Below are 13,479 nucleotides of genomic sequence, written 5' to 3'. Positions count from 1 at the left end.
TGAGAGTGGTACACACACAGACACAATGAGAGTGGTACACAGATATACAGCTAGGTACACACACAAACACCTGGAGATGGGTGACTGCCAGAGCAAAAAAAAAAAGACATACAAATAAATAATTATTCCTGAATTCATGTAAAATCCTCCTATTTCAGGTCTCTACACACACAACCACTACAGTCCATCTATTTTGGATATAAACCACACACACAGATGCTCCTCTGGCCAACTGCAAACTGCAGTTACTAAAGCTTTACACTGAGTGACAGGAGATTTCCCGCACCTCACTGACAACCGACGCTACATTGTACTTCAACTCACCCTCCCATAACACAAGCCTCTTGTAAAAATAATACTCTCTCCCACATTACCGCTGTACAGTAAAAACAAGACTCACCTGCCTGTAGATGTTTGGCAGAGACAGGAGAAATGCTGAATGGTTATCGTGTGTGGTTGTAGTCATAGCTCCGCAGGTGAGGGTAGAGGGGGTTCAGGTAAGGGAGCTGGGTAACTGAATTATTCACTGACCACCTGGGGCATGTCTGTTTTATTCACAGTACCCATTCACAGAATTGTTTCTCACAATGAGTTTATTATTGACTCATTCTGRGGTCATAGTAAACATACAGCAATACATCAAATTATGGTGTTATGGTGGATCTACTGACTCAACACACAAGAGATGAAGGGGGGTGGAGAATGGAAGAGAGACAGACAAACAGAGACAGGCAGGCAGAGACAGACAGGCAGACATGGGTGGATCAGGTGTAGTCACAGGTATGGAGTGAGTCTAGAGTCAGGTTTCTCTCTTGCCACAAACAGAAGGATCCAGAAAACACACACAGAAAAGAAAAGTGACAGCAGTATTTATGGTTCAATATAACGTTTATTAGACACYGTTACACAGCAGTCTCTGATGTTACTATCAGACAATAATAYTCTGCTTTGAATGGAACTAATGMTGCTYTGTGCCTCACTGGTAATTGTGTCRTCTGACTCGGYTTACACAAATCATAATCATGTCCTCACATTTGATTAAAAAAACATGGATTTTTTATATTCAGAATGTAATACAACACTGTACATCATTTAAATTTTTCTAAATGTCTCACATGTGACAGGTGTCCAGAACATGGATCCAAACACACAGACACTGGACCTCTGGTGGTCTCTCTACTGCCTAGCCCCTTCCCCACAGGTCTTCATAGGTCTGAATGGACTGGATAGATAGTTGACAGCAATATGATGAAGGCATCACTTCTCCAGAGCTAGGTGACATGAATATGAAAGGGATATGGAAGAGATATGAAAGGGATATGGAAGAGATATGAAAGGGATATGGAAGAGATATTGTCTAGGCCTAGAGGCTGAAATGTAACAGGGCTGTGGTGTCCTCTCATACACATACAATTCGCCAAATTGGAAAGTCTCTCTATGTTTGTATGATGACATTATCAGCAGGGTTGTTTGAGCAGTTTCCTGACGAACTTCTTGAGTTCTTTGTCGCTCCTCCTCCACCTCACCAGCCTAGTGAGGACCAGCCTGCCCTCCTGTGTGTCAGCAAGGCCCAGGTACCACACCCCWGCCAGGGACTCCTTCCCCTCCCCCACATCTGCCTCCTCCAGGGCAGGACAGGTGCAGGTACCCCCCTCCTGCAACCAAAGGGCACTGTAGGCCATGGCCCCCCCGACGCCCTCGGCCTTCTCYGCGCCTCCACCCTCCCACCTCAGGATGCGACTCCGGGCCAGAGGGACTAACCTGCGGTCACCCTGCACTACAGAAACACTCCCAATACGTAGTTTAAAGGCTGAGAGAGGAAACACAGAAATACAGGTCTGTAAACACTTTTTAAAACATGTAAACACGTTATTGACCTCTATAAACCTTTGTGTAAAGTGTAACCAATGCCATACACATATCACTCACCATATGGACTCTTGCAGAACTTGTTCTGGTTGTCTATCTCTCCCTCAGCAGCCAGACTGCATGCATCACAGATCACTGTTCCTGAGGACACCAAGAGACATGCCACCGAGAAGGGTGAGCGTGTGTGTGAAAGAGAGTGGACATTTTTTGCAGAGGATCAYCTCCCAATGATGATAGGCACAAACCCTTTGATGCCTCCTCGTGTCCCTCTTCCTTCCGCGCACGCTCTGTGTCTCGGGTCGTGGTGGGAATGCAGAGATGGGTCTCGCGCGGGAACCGGGTGCAGTTGAACATGTTGGGCCACGGGAACCCGAACGCGCTCATCACCGGAAGACAACCGTCCCTCACAGCCTCGCACAGCCCACGGCAGGGGCGCACGGSCCCCTCCGGTAAGCACACCGGGGCGAAGAGCGAGCACAAGAACTTCTTGGTATCCCGGTGGCAGAGTTTGGAGACCAACGGTAGCCACGCGGCCGACTGCTGCTGGGCTTCTTTCAACGAGTCGTGCCCCAGCAGGTTGGGAAGCCGCATCTCCCGGTAACCGACGCCGTGGCACAGAGAAAGTGTGCTGGGGATGGGCTTACACACCGAGCGAACCGTGGAGGTACTAAGACTTTCGGACGCAAACTGAACGGAGCTGTCTTTGGTCAAAACCGAGGCGAGACAAATAGACACCAACACGCAAAGTGATATTATCAGCTGAGCCATACTGACAACAGGCGTAGGATAAAAACAAAGCAGTGGTTGTTTAGCTGTCCTGGAAGAGAAGTACACAGCCTAGTAGCTAGTAGTCTGATGTGTAATGAGAGGGCGCCTGGCGTCACCCAGTCATGCAAACTCGTCAAACGGGTTCTTTCATCAAATGCAATGGTTATTGAGGGCTGTAAAGTGGCTCTGTAGACCCGGGGGGGCGTCTGAAAGATGACTTTTATCTTGCGATAACAGTCTCCTCAGAACCTGCACACAACGAGMATGTGTTAGCAATGTATTTTTGCCATCTCTTCGTTCTGTATTTCCCTTTCGCCCCGTCTGTTGTATGCAGGTTCCATATCTCAAATAAAACAATAACAAGTCACCTTTCGCGAGTCTTAAAACGTTAAATACCCCATGTCACGTGATTGGGGAGTCTGTGTTCCCGTGCTGGCTTCACAGTGGCCGGATGTCATTATGTTTGTTGCCCAGTCCTTGGCTGCTCAAAAACTGATGTCATGTGATAGGCTTCGTTTGTAGTAGTCGCTGACAGAAGCGGTAAGAGAGAAAGTGGACCGAGACTGTTTCTCTTATTATATAGTTTCCCGGGTGGAGTAGTTGGAAATTGCGTTCGCGTACCTGGCAGACTGCAGAACGTCCAGCGGACGCCATGGGTTGCTGTTATAGCAGCGAAAACGAGAACACCGAGCAGGTAACTAACTATAGGCTAGTTGGTTATCTAGGTTGCAAAATACTCTTTGACAATCAAAGTAACGTTATTTAACGTTACTTTCTTTGGGGTCATCAGGACATTGCGAGACAGTTTGTTGTATCGAATTCCACTAGCCAAAAGTGGAAAGATGGTGCATCATTGCACGTTAAAAGGAAACAATTTCTAARTTAGCCAACTACGACCCAACAGATAGCTTAGCTAGTCAGACCTTTAAGATAACTGTTAACGTAAATGACTTAAATGTAAATGTTAGCTGTGCAAGAAAGATTGGGCCAAGGGAATGTAGTAACCTGATTAGCAAGTTGGCCAACACACCTAACAACATTAGCTAGTTAAGTGAAGTTTCAAAATAGTGACAACCTTTGCTGACAAATATAGGCAGTATCTAGTTTTCTAACTAATTTAACCAGTTACTCTGTACTTCAGTAGCTAGCTACTTGCAGGGCAGAAAAAAAACGTAGTTTAAATTCTCACCTGTCATGATGATGATGATCATCAATCAGGTCCGGTAAAACGTGACAACTTCTGTTAATTGGGCCTCAACGGTTCACATTCGGTAACGCTGTTGAACTTGCCAGCAAGTTAACTTCTCCCAGATGCATGTCATATGATCTCAGATTTCCAGTTGTGACATAGGCCAAAATGGAATTTGGTGAAGGGGAAACATTTTTTATTTTAATTTTCACTTTTGGAAAATGTGAGGTGGGGGATAACGTATTACCATTTATCAGATGACTGTACACATATAGCCTGCCACTGCTTCGCTAACCCTGTTATAACACAGGATAAGACTGTTGAAATATACACACCAGTATCATATCAGGCTTAGGTAACTCTTTTGTTTGGGTTCATTCTTGTCTGCCTGTCACAGCAGCAGATCCCTATTGACTTAGTGATCAGGGATGAGTAGTCATAGTATAGGGTTTGTAGGGTGCCTTTTTGTTTTATACTTTAGGTTAGAGGTAATATCATGCTCATTTTAACAATAAGCAAGGTCAATCTGGGTACCTTAACAGCCAGTGATGGAGGATGTTGTGATAGTTTGTGAGTGTGAYGCGTWTGTTGTGCCTCAGGACCCTGACGTGTATAAGCCGCTGATCCCCCACCCGAACCCCGACAGCAAGCCCCTCAACAGTACAGAATGGAGCTCCGCCAGTGTACCCTCAGCACGCACAGACGAACAGGCCCTACTCACATCCATCCTCACCAAGACAGCCCTGTAAGACACACAAAYGTTCTTTCTCCTCCCTCATTGTGGATTTATCCATTTGGGATTTAATTCTGCTGACTACCTGCGTCTCTGTTTCTTAGGAACATCATTGATGTCTCGGCTGCGGACTCTCAAGGCATGGAGCAGCATGAGTACATGGACAAAGCTCGGCAATACAGGTTGGTGTGTGGAGGTAGTTGCTTAATGTGTCTGTGTTTTGGAGTGGGTTTTGACCGGCCATGTGTTTCAGTACTAACCTGTCTTTATTGTGTGTTTCAGTACAAAACTGTCATTGTTGAGTAACAGTCTGTCTCAGAAGAAGCCCCTCCCTCTCCCTTCACTCACCAGCCAGCCGCACCAAGTGCTCRCTAGTGATCTGGTGCCATACTCTGATGTACAACAGGTGAACACACGCACACATGCTCGCACACCAGGGGTGTAACGGTTCACCAAACCCACGTTTTGGTACGTATTGCGGTTTTGAAGTCACCTGTTCGCGTTTCTCGTTCGGACGCCAGTCCCGTGTAATACCTACATGTTTTTCAAGCAGCACCCATAGTCCCTGTGGCCAAGAACACCAAGGTAACCTGTCTAAATGACTACCGCCCCGTAGTACTCACGTCTGTAGCCACGAAGTGTTTTGAAATGCTGGYCATGAGTCACATCAACACCATCATCACAGAAACTATGGACCCACTCCAATTCACATACCGCCCCAACAGATCCACAGATAACCCTATSTCTATTGCACTCCACACTGCCCTCTACCACCTGGATAAGAGGAACACCTATGTGAGAATGCTGTTCATTGACTACAGCTCAGCTTTCAACACCATTGTGTCCTCCAAGCTCATCACTAAGCTCAGGACCCTGGGACTAAACACCTCCCTTTCTGATGGGCCGCCCCCCGGGTGGTGAGGATAGGCTGAGCCTCACCACGGGGGCTCCTCAGGGTTGTGTGCGTAGAACCCTCCTGTACTGACTGTTCACCCATGACTGCGTGGAAGTGCATGACTCCAACACCATCATTAAGTTTGCTAATGACAGCCTAYAGGGAGGAGGTCAGAGACATGGCAGTGTTGTGCCAGGACGATAACCTCTCCCTCAGCGTCAGAAACACTAAGGAGCTGATTGTGGACTACAGGAAACGGAGGGCTGAGTACGCTCCCATTCACATTGACAGGCTGTAGTGGAGCAGGTCGAGTGCTTCAAGTTCTTCAGTATCCACGTCACTAAGGCATTAACATGGTCCACACACACACCAACAGTTGTGAAGATGGCACAACAATGCCTATTCCCTCTTAGGAGACTGAAAAGATTTGACCTGGGCCCTCAGATCCTCAAAGTTCTACAGCTGCACCATTGAGAGAATCTTGACTGGCTGCATTACCGCATGGTATGGCAACTGCTTGGCATCCGACCAGAAGGCGCTACAAATGGTAGTGCGTACCTGTCTCTTATACACATCTAGATGTGTATAAGAGACAGCCTCCCTACCATCCAGGACCTCTATACTAGGTGGTCAGAGGAAGGCCCGAAAAATTGTCAAAAGATCCCAGCCGTCCAAGTCATAGACTTCACTCTGTTACCGCACAGCAAGCTGTACCGGAGCACCAGGTCTGGGACCAAAAGGCTCCTGAACAGCTTCTACCCCCAAGCCATAAGACTATTTAACAGTTAATGAAATGACTGCTGAACAGTTAATGAAATGGCTGCTGAACAGTTAATGAAATGGCTGCCCGGAGTAATTGCATTGGCCCTTTCTTGTACTGGCTGACCGACTCTATGCAGACTCATTGGGCTCTACTGACACTGAATTTCCAACACACACACACACACATACTGCGTACTCTCTCATGCAAAAAACACACATGCATGCATATTGACACCACTCACACTCTTCACATATGCTGCTGCTGCTCTTATCTATCCTGATTGCCTAGTCACTTTAACCCCTAACTGTACATATAACCTCAACTACCTCGTACCCCTGCACATTGACTCGGGACTGGTACTCCTTGTATATAGCCTTGTTATTGGTGTTACTATTTTCTATTTTTATTAGCAAATTTGACTACATTTTAACTGCATTGTTAAGATAGGGCTCGTAAGTAAGCATTTCACGGTAAAGTCTACACATTTTGTATTCGGYGCATGTGACATAACATTTGCTTTGCCAATTCATTGACAACTTCGGCTTTCGCCTTGCTTATGTAGAGCGGTTACTACCCGTTTGCTGAAATGGGTGCATGAGGGCGAAGTTAGTTAACGTGGCTTGAGCACTTTCACKAGGTGCTGAAACCCCTTATTCCTCTCAACCACTGAGAATGRGCGCATATCCACGGCTATWAACATACCTATCGCTCTTGTAATTTCTTTGGCTCGGTCAGAATCCGCTGCGAAGTGCTGCTTGAATGCTGAGGGGAGATGATGCATTTTTATTTTTTTTGCGTCGCGGTCTTGCTCCAGTGGTAAGAATACTGGGGTGATGTCGGTGTAAACGTGTCAACATGTTCGAGGCGTTGGCAGCTGCAGAGGCTATTCTCGTTGAGCAGTGGAGACATACTCTCTGTGTCCATCACCGTTTGTAATCTACTGGGAAACCAAAATGTTCCCAAACKGAATATTTAAACGATGATGGAGAATCCTCCTGGTTTATCCACCCCACCACTCGCCATCGTACAGAACTAGTTCCTGGCTGTGCCTCACTAAATAACATTTTGAAATGAGCCAATCAAGATTTGAATTTTGATTTACAAGGTGCGCATAGGCTCTAGTTGTTGTAACAGAATAGCCTGAAAACATTCATTCGGCATCCAACGCAGCGTTGGCCTAGTTTATATTCCAAGTGTTTTATTATTATGTTATGTTTTCATTCGGGTTCACAGTGCGGACCAAACTGAGGTTCCTGAACGGTTCGGTATGAATACGTGTATTGTTACACCCCTAACACACACACACACACACACAGTGTCATTCTCAGACATGCATCAGATCATTTTTCTATAACAGTCCTATGATTTCCCTATCCATAAACCTGTTAGTGTATGGCAGCTCTGGAGCTAAAAAAACAACCATCACATTATGTAGCTGATTGACCCATGTTAACCTGTTTTGTTCTGATTTGATTTACAGGTGTCCAAGATAGCTGCCTATGCTTACAGTGCAATCTCTCAGATCAAGGTGGACGCTAAAGAAGAACTAGTGGTTCAATTTGCCATCCCCTGATCTGCCCTCCATAATACCCCCTGTCCTGTCTCCCATGCCCGACCCTGCATCCATGTGTCTCAGTCCTTGTGCTACCCAGCTATGTGACTAGCAACCTGCTGCTACAGCTGAGGATTATGACAACCAGATCTCCCCTGCTGAGAGGGTTAACCGACCTCCCCGCTTGACCTACCTCCCCCCCTTGACCTTTCAAAGCCATCATTCATCCTTCCTTCACGAGGGATGTCAAGGAATTTTAAAACTCATCGCAGTATAACGATAATCACTGTCTTTTGTTTTTGTTATTTTAAAGTTTTGAAGAGTGACTGAGTCTGACTAAACGGTTAGCTAGCTGCGTGGCTAGACTGTTCTGACTCTGCRTTTTCAGGAGTAGCTAGCCTCTTCTGATATGCAGCTACGGTAATGTACTAACTATGCTGTTGTTCTGACACTGTGTGAACCCGTCGCCCAGAACACACATCCCACCCCTCATGTCATCAATAGAAATATCTAGAAAGAGCCATCGCTATAGTTTTCCATATCTTTGTTGGAATCCTTAGATTGACCTGATGTAGTAAGACAGAACTGGGTTGGGTAGGTTTAAAAACAACAGGGACTTAGATTCTATAGTTGAACGAATGGTMAAATCCGACATGACCCGAATGAGTCTTACTTTGAGATCTGCTCATGCTGGTAGAGTGCAGGGGCGAATGGGGGGTGGGGGGACAGGTGTGGGAATCCACATCGTTTTCTCTGCCTCTGATTTCTAGCAGAAACATGCTTCCTCTTAGCACTTCAATCATTTAGCTGGCAGTCCTTGGATTCATATCTTTTAGATTTCACAGAAACAATAGATGGGGGCAGGGCTTAGTGAGGGTGGGGGTCTAGGTGGACGGGTAGTGTTCAGGGCTTGTAATGTAAATTAATCCGTTAAGTGTTTATGCCTTCTATGTACAGATTCGTGACTCCATCAGAAGCAAGAAATGGATTCTATGCACCTCCCCTTTTGTAGAGCGTCTGTTTTTGTCAGGATTGGCTAAAGCTCCAATGGGGCGGTTTTAGGAGCCAATCAAAACTAAGGATACAGAAACCCAGTTTTTATGACAAGAACCCCTATTAACATCCAAGTTTGTTTGATTTTTAAACAAAACAACAGATTGTAATGAGTTACTTAAATTAACCAAGAAAAGAACATCTATCATGGCAGTTTGGGATAAACAACCATAACCTTGGTATCCTCAATTAAAACAATCAGAGGTGTTAGTGATTTATTCGTGTGTGGGTGCTTCTGGGGTCATTAAATGGATGATCTGGAAGGCTGTGTCCACAAGACCTTTAATTTGGACTTTTTGCAGTGTGCTGAGAACGTTACGTTTGTTTTCGTTATTTCAATGTGTAATATTACTGGGATTACATTGTTAATTTCTTAGGCTAGTACCAAAACGTTTAAGATATTCTGTTACACCCCCCCCCAGTTAATTATGTAATGCATTAAAGATGTTCAACAATGACTGGTGTTCTGTAGGACTGTAGATAAATAGTTGTGTGGGGTAACATTGCAACAAACCTAGTGAACACAGAATCACATCTCATTTAGTGTGCATAGCGTAACTAATGGATATCATTTAAAAACACTTTCTCAGAAGATATTATTTAGGGATTCTCCGGTATATCTCATACCTACTGATTCACATGTGGTAAAGTGTAAATGATCAGATCCAGATTTCAACACAAAGTAACACAACTAYACTGAACAAATATAAACGCAACATGTAAAGTGTTGGTTTCATGAGCTGAAATAAATKWAMAAATCCCAGAAATGTTCTATATGCACAAAAAGCTTTCTCTCAAATTTTGTGCATAAATTAGTGTACATCCCTGTTAGTGAGCATTTCTCCTTTGTCAAGATAATCCATCCACTTGACAGGTGTGGCATATCAATAAGATGATTAAACAGCATGATCATTACACAGGTGCACCTTGTTCTGGGGACAATAAAAGGCCACTAAAATGTGCAGTTTTGTCACACGACACAAAGCCACAGATGTTTTGAGGGAGCGTGCAATTGGCATGCTGCAGGAGCGTCCACTAGGGCAATTGCCAGATAATTGATTGTTCACTTCTCTACCATAAGCCGCATTGTCGTTTTAGAGAATTTGGCAGTACGTCCAATCCGCCTCACAACCGCATACCACATGTAACCATGCCAACCCAGGACCACCACATCCGGCTAAAATCCTGCGGGATCGTATGAGACCAGCCACTCAGAGAGCTGATGAAAATGTGGGTTTGCACAAACTGTCAAAAATCATCTCAGGGAAGTTAATCTGAGTGCTCGTCATCCTCACCAGGGTCGGGACCTGACTGCAGTTCGGCGTCGTAACGGACTTTAGTGGGCAAATGGTCACCTTCGATGGCCACTGGCATGCTGGAGAAGTGTGCTCTTCACGGATGAATCCTGGCTTCAACTGTACCGGGCAGATGRCAGACAGCGTGTATAGCATTGTGTGGATGAGCGGTTTGCTGATGTCAACGTTGTGAACAGAGTGCCCCATGGTGGCGGTGTGGTTATGGTATATGCAGGCATAAGCTACGGACAATGAACACAATAGCATTTTATAGATTGTGATTTGAATGCAGAGATACAGTGACGAGATCCTGAGGCACATTGCCGTGCCATTCATCCTCCACCATCACCTCATGTTTCAGCATGATAATCCACGGCCCCATGTCACAAGGATCTGTACACAACTCCTGGAAGCTGAAAATGTCCCAGTTCTTCCATGGCCTGCATACTCACCAGACATGTCACCCATTGAGCATGTTTGGGATGCTCTGGATCAACATGTACGACAGCGTGTTCCAGTTCCCGCCAATAACATTCCACAGCCATTGGGGACAACATTCCACAGGCCACAATCAACAGCCTGATCAGCTCTATGCGAAGGAGATGTGTCCCGCTGCATGAAGCAAAGGGTGGTCACACCAGATACTGACTGGTTTTGTGATTCACGCCCCTACCTTGTTTTGTAAGGTATCTATTCCCAGTCATGTGAAATCCATAGATTTAGGGCCTAATTAATTATTTAAATTGACTGATTTCCTTATATGGACTGTAACTAAGTAAAATCTTTGAAATTGTTGCATGTTGCGTTATATTTTTGTTCAGTGTATATATTATCTGTATATTTTTGTTCAGTGTACAAAGGTGCATATTGGACAGTTTGATTGAGAGGACTCTATACCTTTAGCCTGGGTGGCCACTGTTCCAGTTCAATAATTATATAGGTCAAGGTCACAAAAAGGTCAGGAATATCCTAATTAAGCAGAAATCACATCTACTGTAGATGTACTATTCCTTCCCCCCCAACTCTAAGACAGACACCAGACAAGAGTTTCTGATGAGTAGATTCATATTGTACTTTTACATGATGCTTCAGTCATAAGGCCTCCTGATGTAAGCCTGTTGTTCTGGAACCTTTTGGTTGGTTGGCATGGCGATTGTGTCGTCCCCCCCCTCCGTTTCTGTGGTGACAGGTCAGTTGTCCTGGTTCTTCCTAGTGTTTTTGCCACGGTTTCCGGGGCGATGCCAGACCTGGGCCATGATTCGCTCCTGCCGTGTTACAGCACTGAAGTCCAACTTCTTCAAGTGAGGCAGAGCCGCAATCACATACCCCCTACACACACACACACACACACACAGAGGGGTTCTTATAACTGGGTGTTTGTCCAGATACACAAACTTCTGTTAAAATAATAAAAGTTTAACCATAAGGCTCCAGGGCTGAACACATACATACACTGTAAACCCGTAGTCATTTAGCACTGAGCAGAGAGGGAGAATGCTCAAAACTCAGTAGGAGTTTGCCGTGTTGCTATGCAGACAGGCAGAGAGCTGGTGTGTAACAGGATATCTCTGCTCATTTGAAGCACCAGTCAGAATGCTACGCAGCTGCAACTCTAACCCAGCACCTATTACACACAGGGCTCAGAGCCACATAGCCCTCTGCGAACAGACAGCAATCAGACAGCATATTGAGATCACACTAAGAGTATGAGTGGAATAAACAWCACCTGTAACCCATCCCACCCTCCCATCTGGGGCTAAGGGGAGGTGCATTGGTGCCGGCCTGTGTTTGCGTATGTGTGTGTGTGGATGAGTTTACTGTGTGCATGTGTAGATTTAGGTTTAGCAGCTGTCCTCACCTTTCTCATTTAATCCCTGTGGTGCTTAGTGTGTGTGTACCTGTTGCTCCCCTCATTCTCCATGGTGTTGCCGTGCAGGGTGAGTGTATGTAGGAAGGGCAGGGCGCCCAGCTTATCCACCTCTGAAAGGTTACAGATGCTGTTACCATGGAGATACAACACCCGCAGTTCCTTCAGCTCCACCAGGACCTGGGACACACACACACACACACAGGGTTTAGAGTGATCACTGCTAATGTACTAGAGCCCTTCATTTGACCCTCCTGCCAGGCTGTGGCTGTTCAGGGAGACAGTAGACTTGTCTCAAATTACACAATATCCCCTATATAGTGCACTACTTTTGACCARARCCACTGTATGTACGTGACTACGTGGACTCAACTCACTGGGTCTATGTGTGAGATGTCGTTGAAGGACAGGTCGACCCAGGCGAGCTGTGAGGGCTCTGAGAGGAAGGCTGAGACCGTATTATTGAAGCCACTCAAGTCTGTGATGATGTTGTTGTTGAGACGCAGCGAGCGGCTGCAGAACTTCTTCTCTGCATTTCGCTTCAGTGGCCGCAAGCCCTGATTTGGCTCCTCCGTCAGAGCGTCTGAGAGAGAAGTTGTGTGAGAGGACTTAGAGGTGSCATTGAGAATAGGAAAGGAAGCCACAACTCTATTGAGACACAGCCACAAGAGGGTAGAGAGCAGTGGAGGCTGCTGAGGGGAGGATGGCTCATAGTAATAGCTGGAATGAAGTCAATGGAAGGGTATCAAACAAATCAGACGTGGTTTCCATGTGGTTGATRCCATTCCATTGACTCCATTCCAGCCATTACTATGAGCCRTCCTCCCCTCAGCAACCGCCACTGGTAAAGAGTGTTGAGGAAGAAGTACAACGCTCTGAATTGCATCTCAATAGTGGAATCCTTTCCTTCATCCGCATTAATAGTCATGTGAAAGAACCTGCTGGTTTACCTGTCATTGAGCTGAGGCATTTGAATGATAAATCCACAGGAGCGCCATACATTTTTACAGCCTTTTGGCTAACCTGTATGATGATAAATATAATATTTAAATGAATCCAGCTAATTTAAAAGAGGACTCCTGTATCATCTTTGCACATAGCCTAGCTATTTTGTCCATGCTAACGTTAACGTTAGCTACAAATCAAACAACGTCTATTCACTTGACTTTATCTCTGTTCAAGGCATACAAAACACAAATGACATAGCTACATTTCTTCATAAAGAACTAGAGTTCTGCCTACAACGAATTAAACATAATTTAGCTATTTTACCCATAAAAAAMCCCACACACAGCTCGCTAGCTATCATGTGCTAGACACTTGTTTGTATTTTCATCACAATGAGCGAGAACTACACTACAACAGTCGGTTTCCAAGGAGACGAGTCTTCGGAATGTGGGAATTGTAGTTTAAATATTTCATTAAACGTATTTATTTTATTTATTAAATTGTACATTGTTGCAGAAAACCCAGTGAATAATATTCAGAAATGTTC

The 13,479-nt window shown here is 45.3% G+C and overlaps 3 protein-coding genes across 4 annotated transcripts; 1 reads left to right on the top strand and 2 right to left on the bottom strand.

The window, feature by feature from the left end:
* Window positions 1–869: 869 nt before the first annotated feature.
* Window positions 870–3,047, bottom strand: LOC112071320 (secreted frizzled-related protein 2). The gene is made up of 3 exons (XM_024138776.1): window positions 2,115–3,047; window positions 1,930–2,010; window positions 870–1,810 (listed from the first exon to the last, which is right to left on the bottom strand). The coding sequence occupies exons 1-3, from the start codon at window positions 2,635–2,637 to the stop codon at window positions 1,458–1,460; spliced, it is 957 nt and encodes a 318-aa protein (XP_023994544.1). The 5' UTR covers window positions 2,638–3,047; the 3' UTR covers window positions 870–1,457.
* A 60-nt stretch (window positions 3,048–3,107) lies between these two features.
* Window positions 3,108–8,110, top strand: LOC112071321 (ragulator complex protein LAMTOR1). Its single transcript, XM_024138777.2, has 5 exons — window positions 3,108–3,331; window positions 4,426–4,571; window positions 4,664–4,741; window positions 4,842–4,965; window positions 7,698–8,110. The coding sequence occupies exons 1-5, from the start codon at window positions 3,290–3,292 to the stop codon at window positions 7,788–7,790; spliced, it is 483 nt and encodes a 160-aa protein (XP_023994545.1). The 5' UTR covers window positions 3,108–3,289; the 3' UTR covers window positions 7,791–8,110.
* Window positions 8,111–8,851: 741 nt separating this feature from the next.
* On the bottom strand, window positions 8,852–13,317 carry lrrc51 (leucine rich repeat containing 51). Of its 2 annotated transcripts, none has more exons than XM_024138775.2 (5): window positions 13,257–13,317; window positions 12,935–13,007; window positions 12,362–12,567; window positions 12,016–12,164; window positions 8,852–11,446 (listed from the first exon to the last, which is right to left on the bottom strand). In XM_024138775.2, exons 2-5 carry the CDS (start codon window positions 12,984–12,986, stop codon window positions 11,308–11,310), a joined length of 546 nt encoding a protein of 181 aa, XP_023994543.1. In that variant the 5' UTR covers window positions 12,987–13,007; window positions 13,257–13,317; the 3' UTR covers window positions 8,852–11,307. The 2 variants fall into 2 exon arrangements, with proteins under 2 accessions (XP_023994543.1, XP_070295448.1); XM_070439347.1 differs by having other exon boundaries at window positions 11,373–11,446; window positions 11,976–12,164.
* Window positions 13,318–13,479: the final 162 nt, after the last annotated feature.

The sequence above is a fragment of the Salvelinus sp. IW2-2015 genome, unplaced genomic scaffold, assembly GCF_002910315.2.
Source record: "Salvelinus sp. IW2-2015 unplaced genomic scaffold, ASM291031v2 Un_scaffold1585, whole genome shotgun sequence".
Lineage (NCBI taxonomy): Eukaryota > Metazoa > Chordata > Actinopteri > Salmoniformes > Salmonidae > Salvelinus > Salvelinus sp. IW2-2015.
Note: the sequence above shows the minus strand (reverse complement) of the source record. Positions and strands in the feature narration are given on the sequence as shown.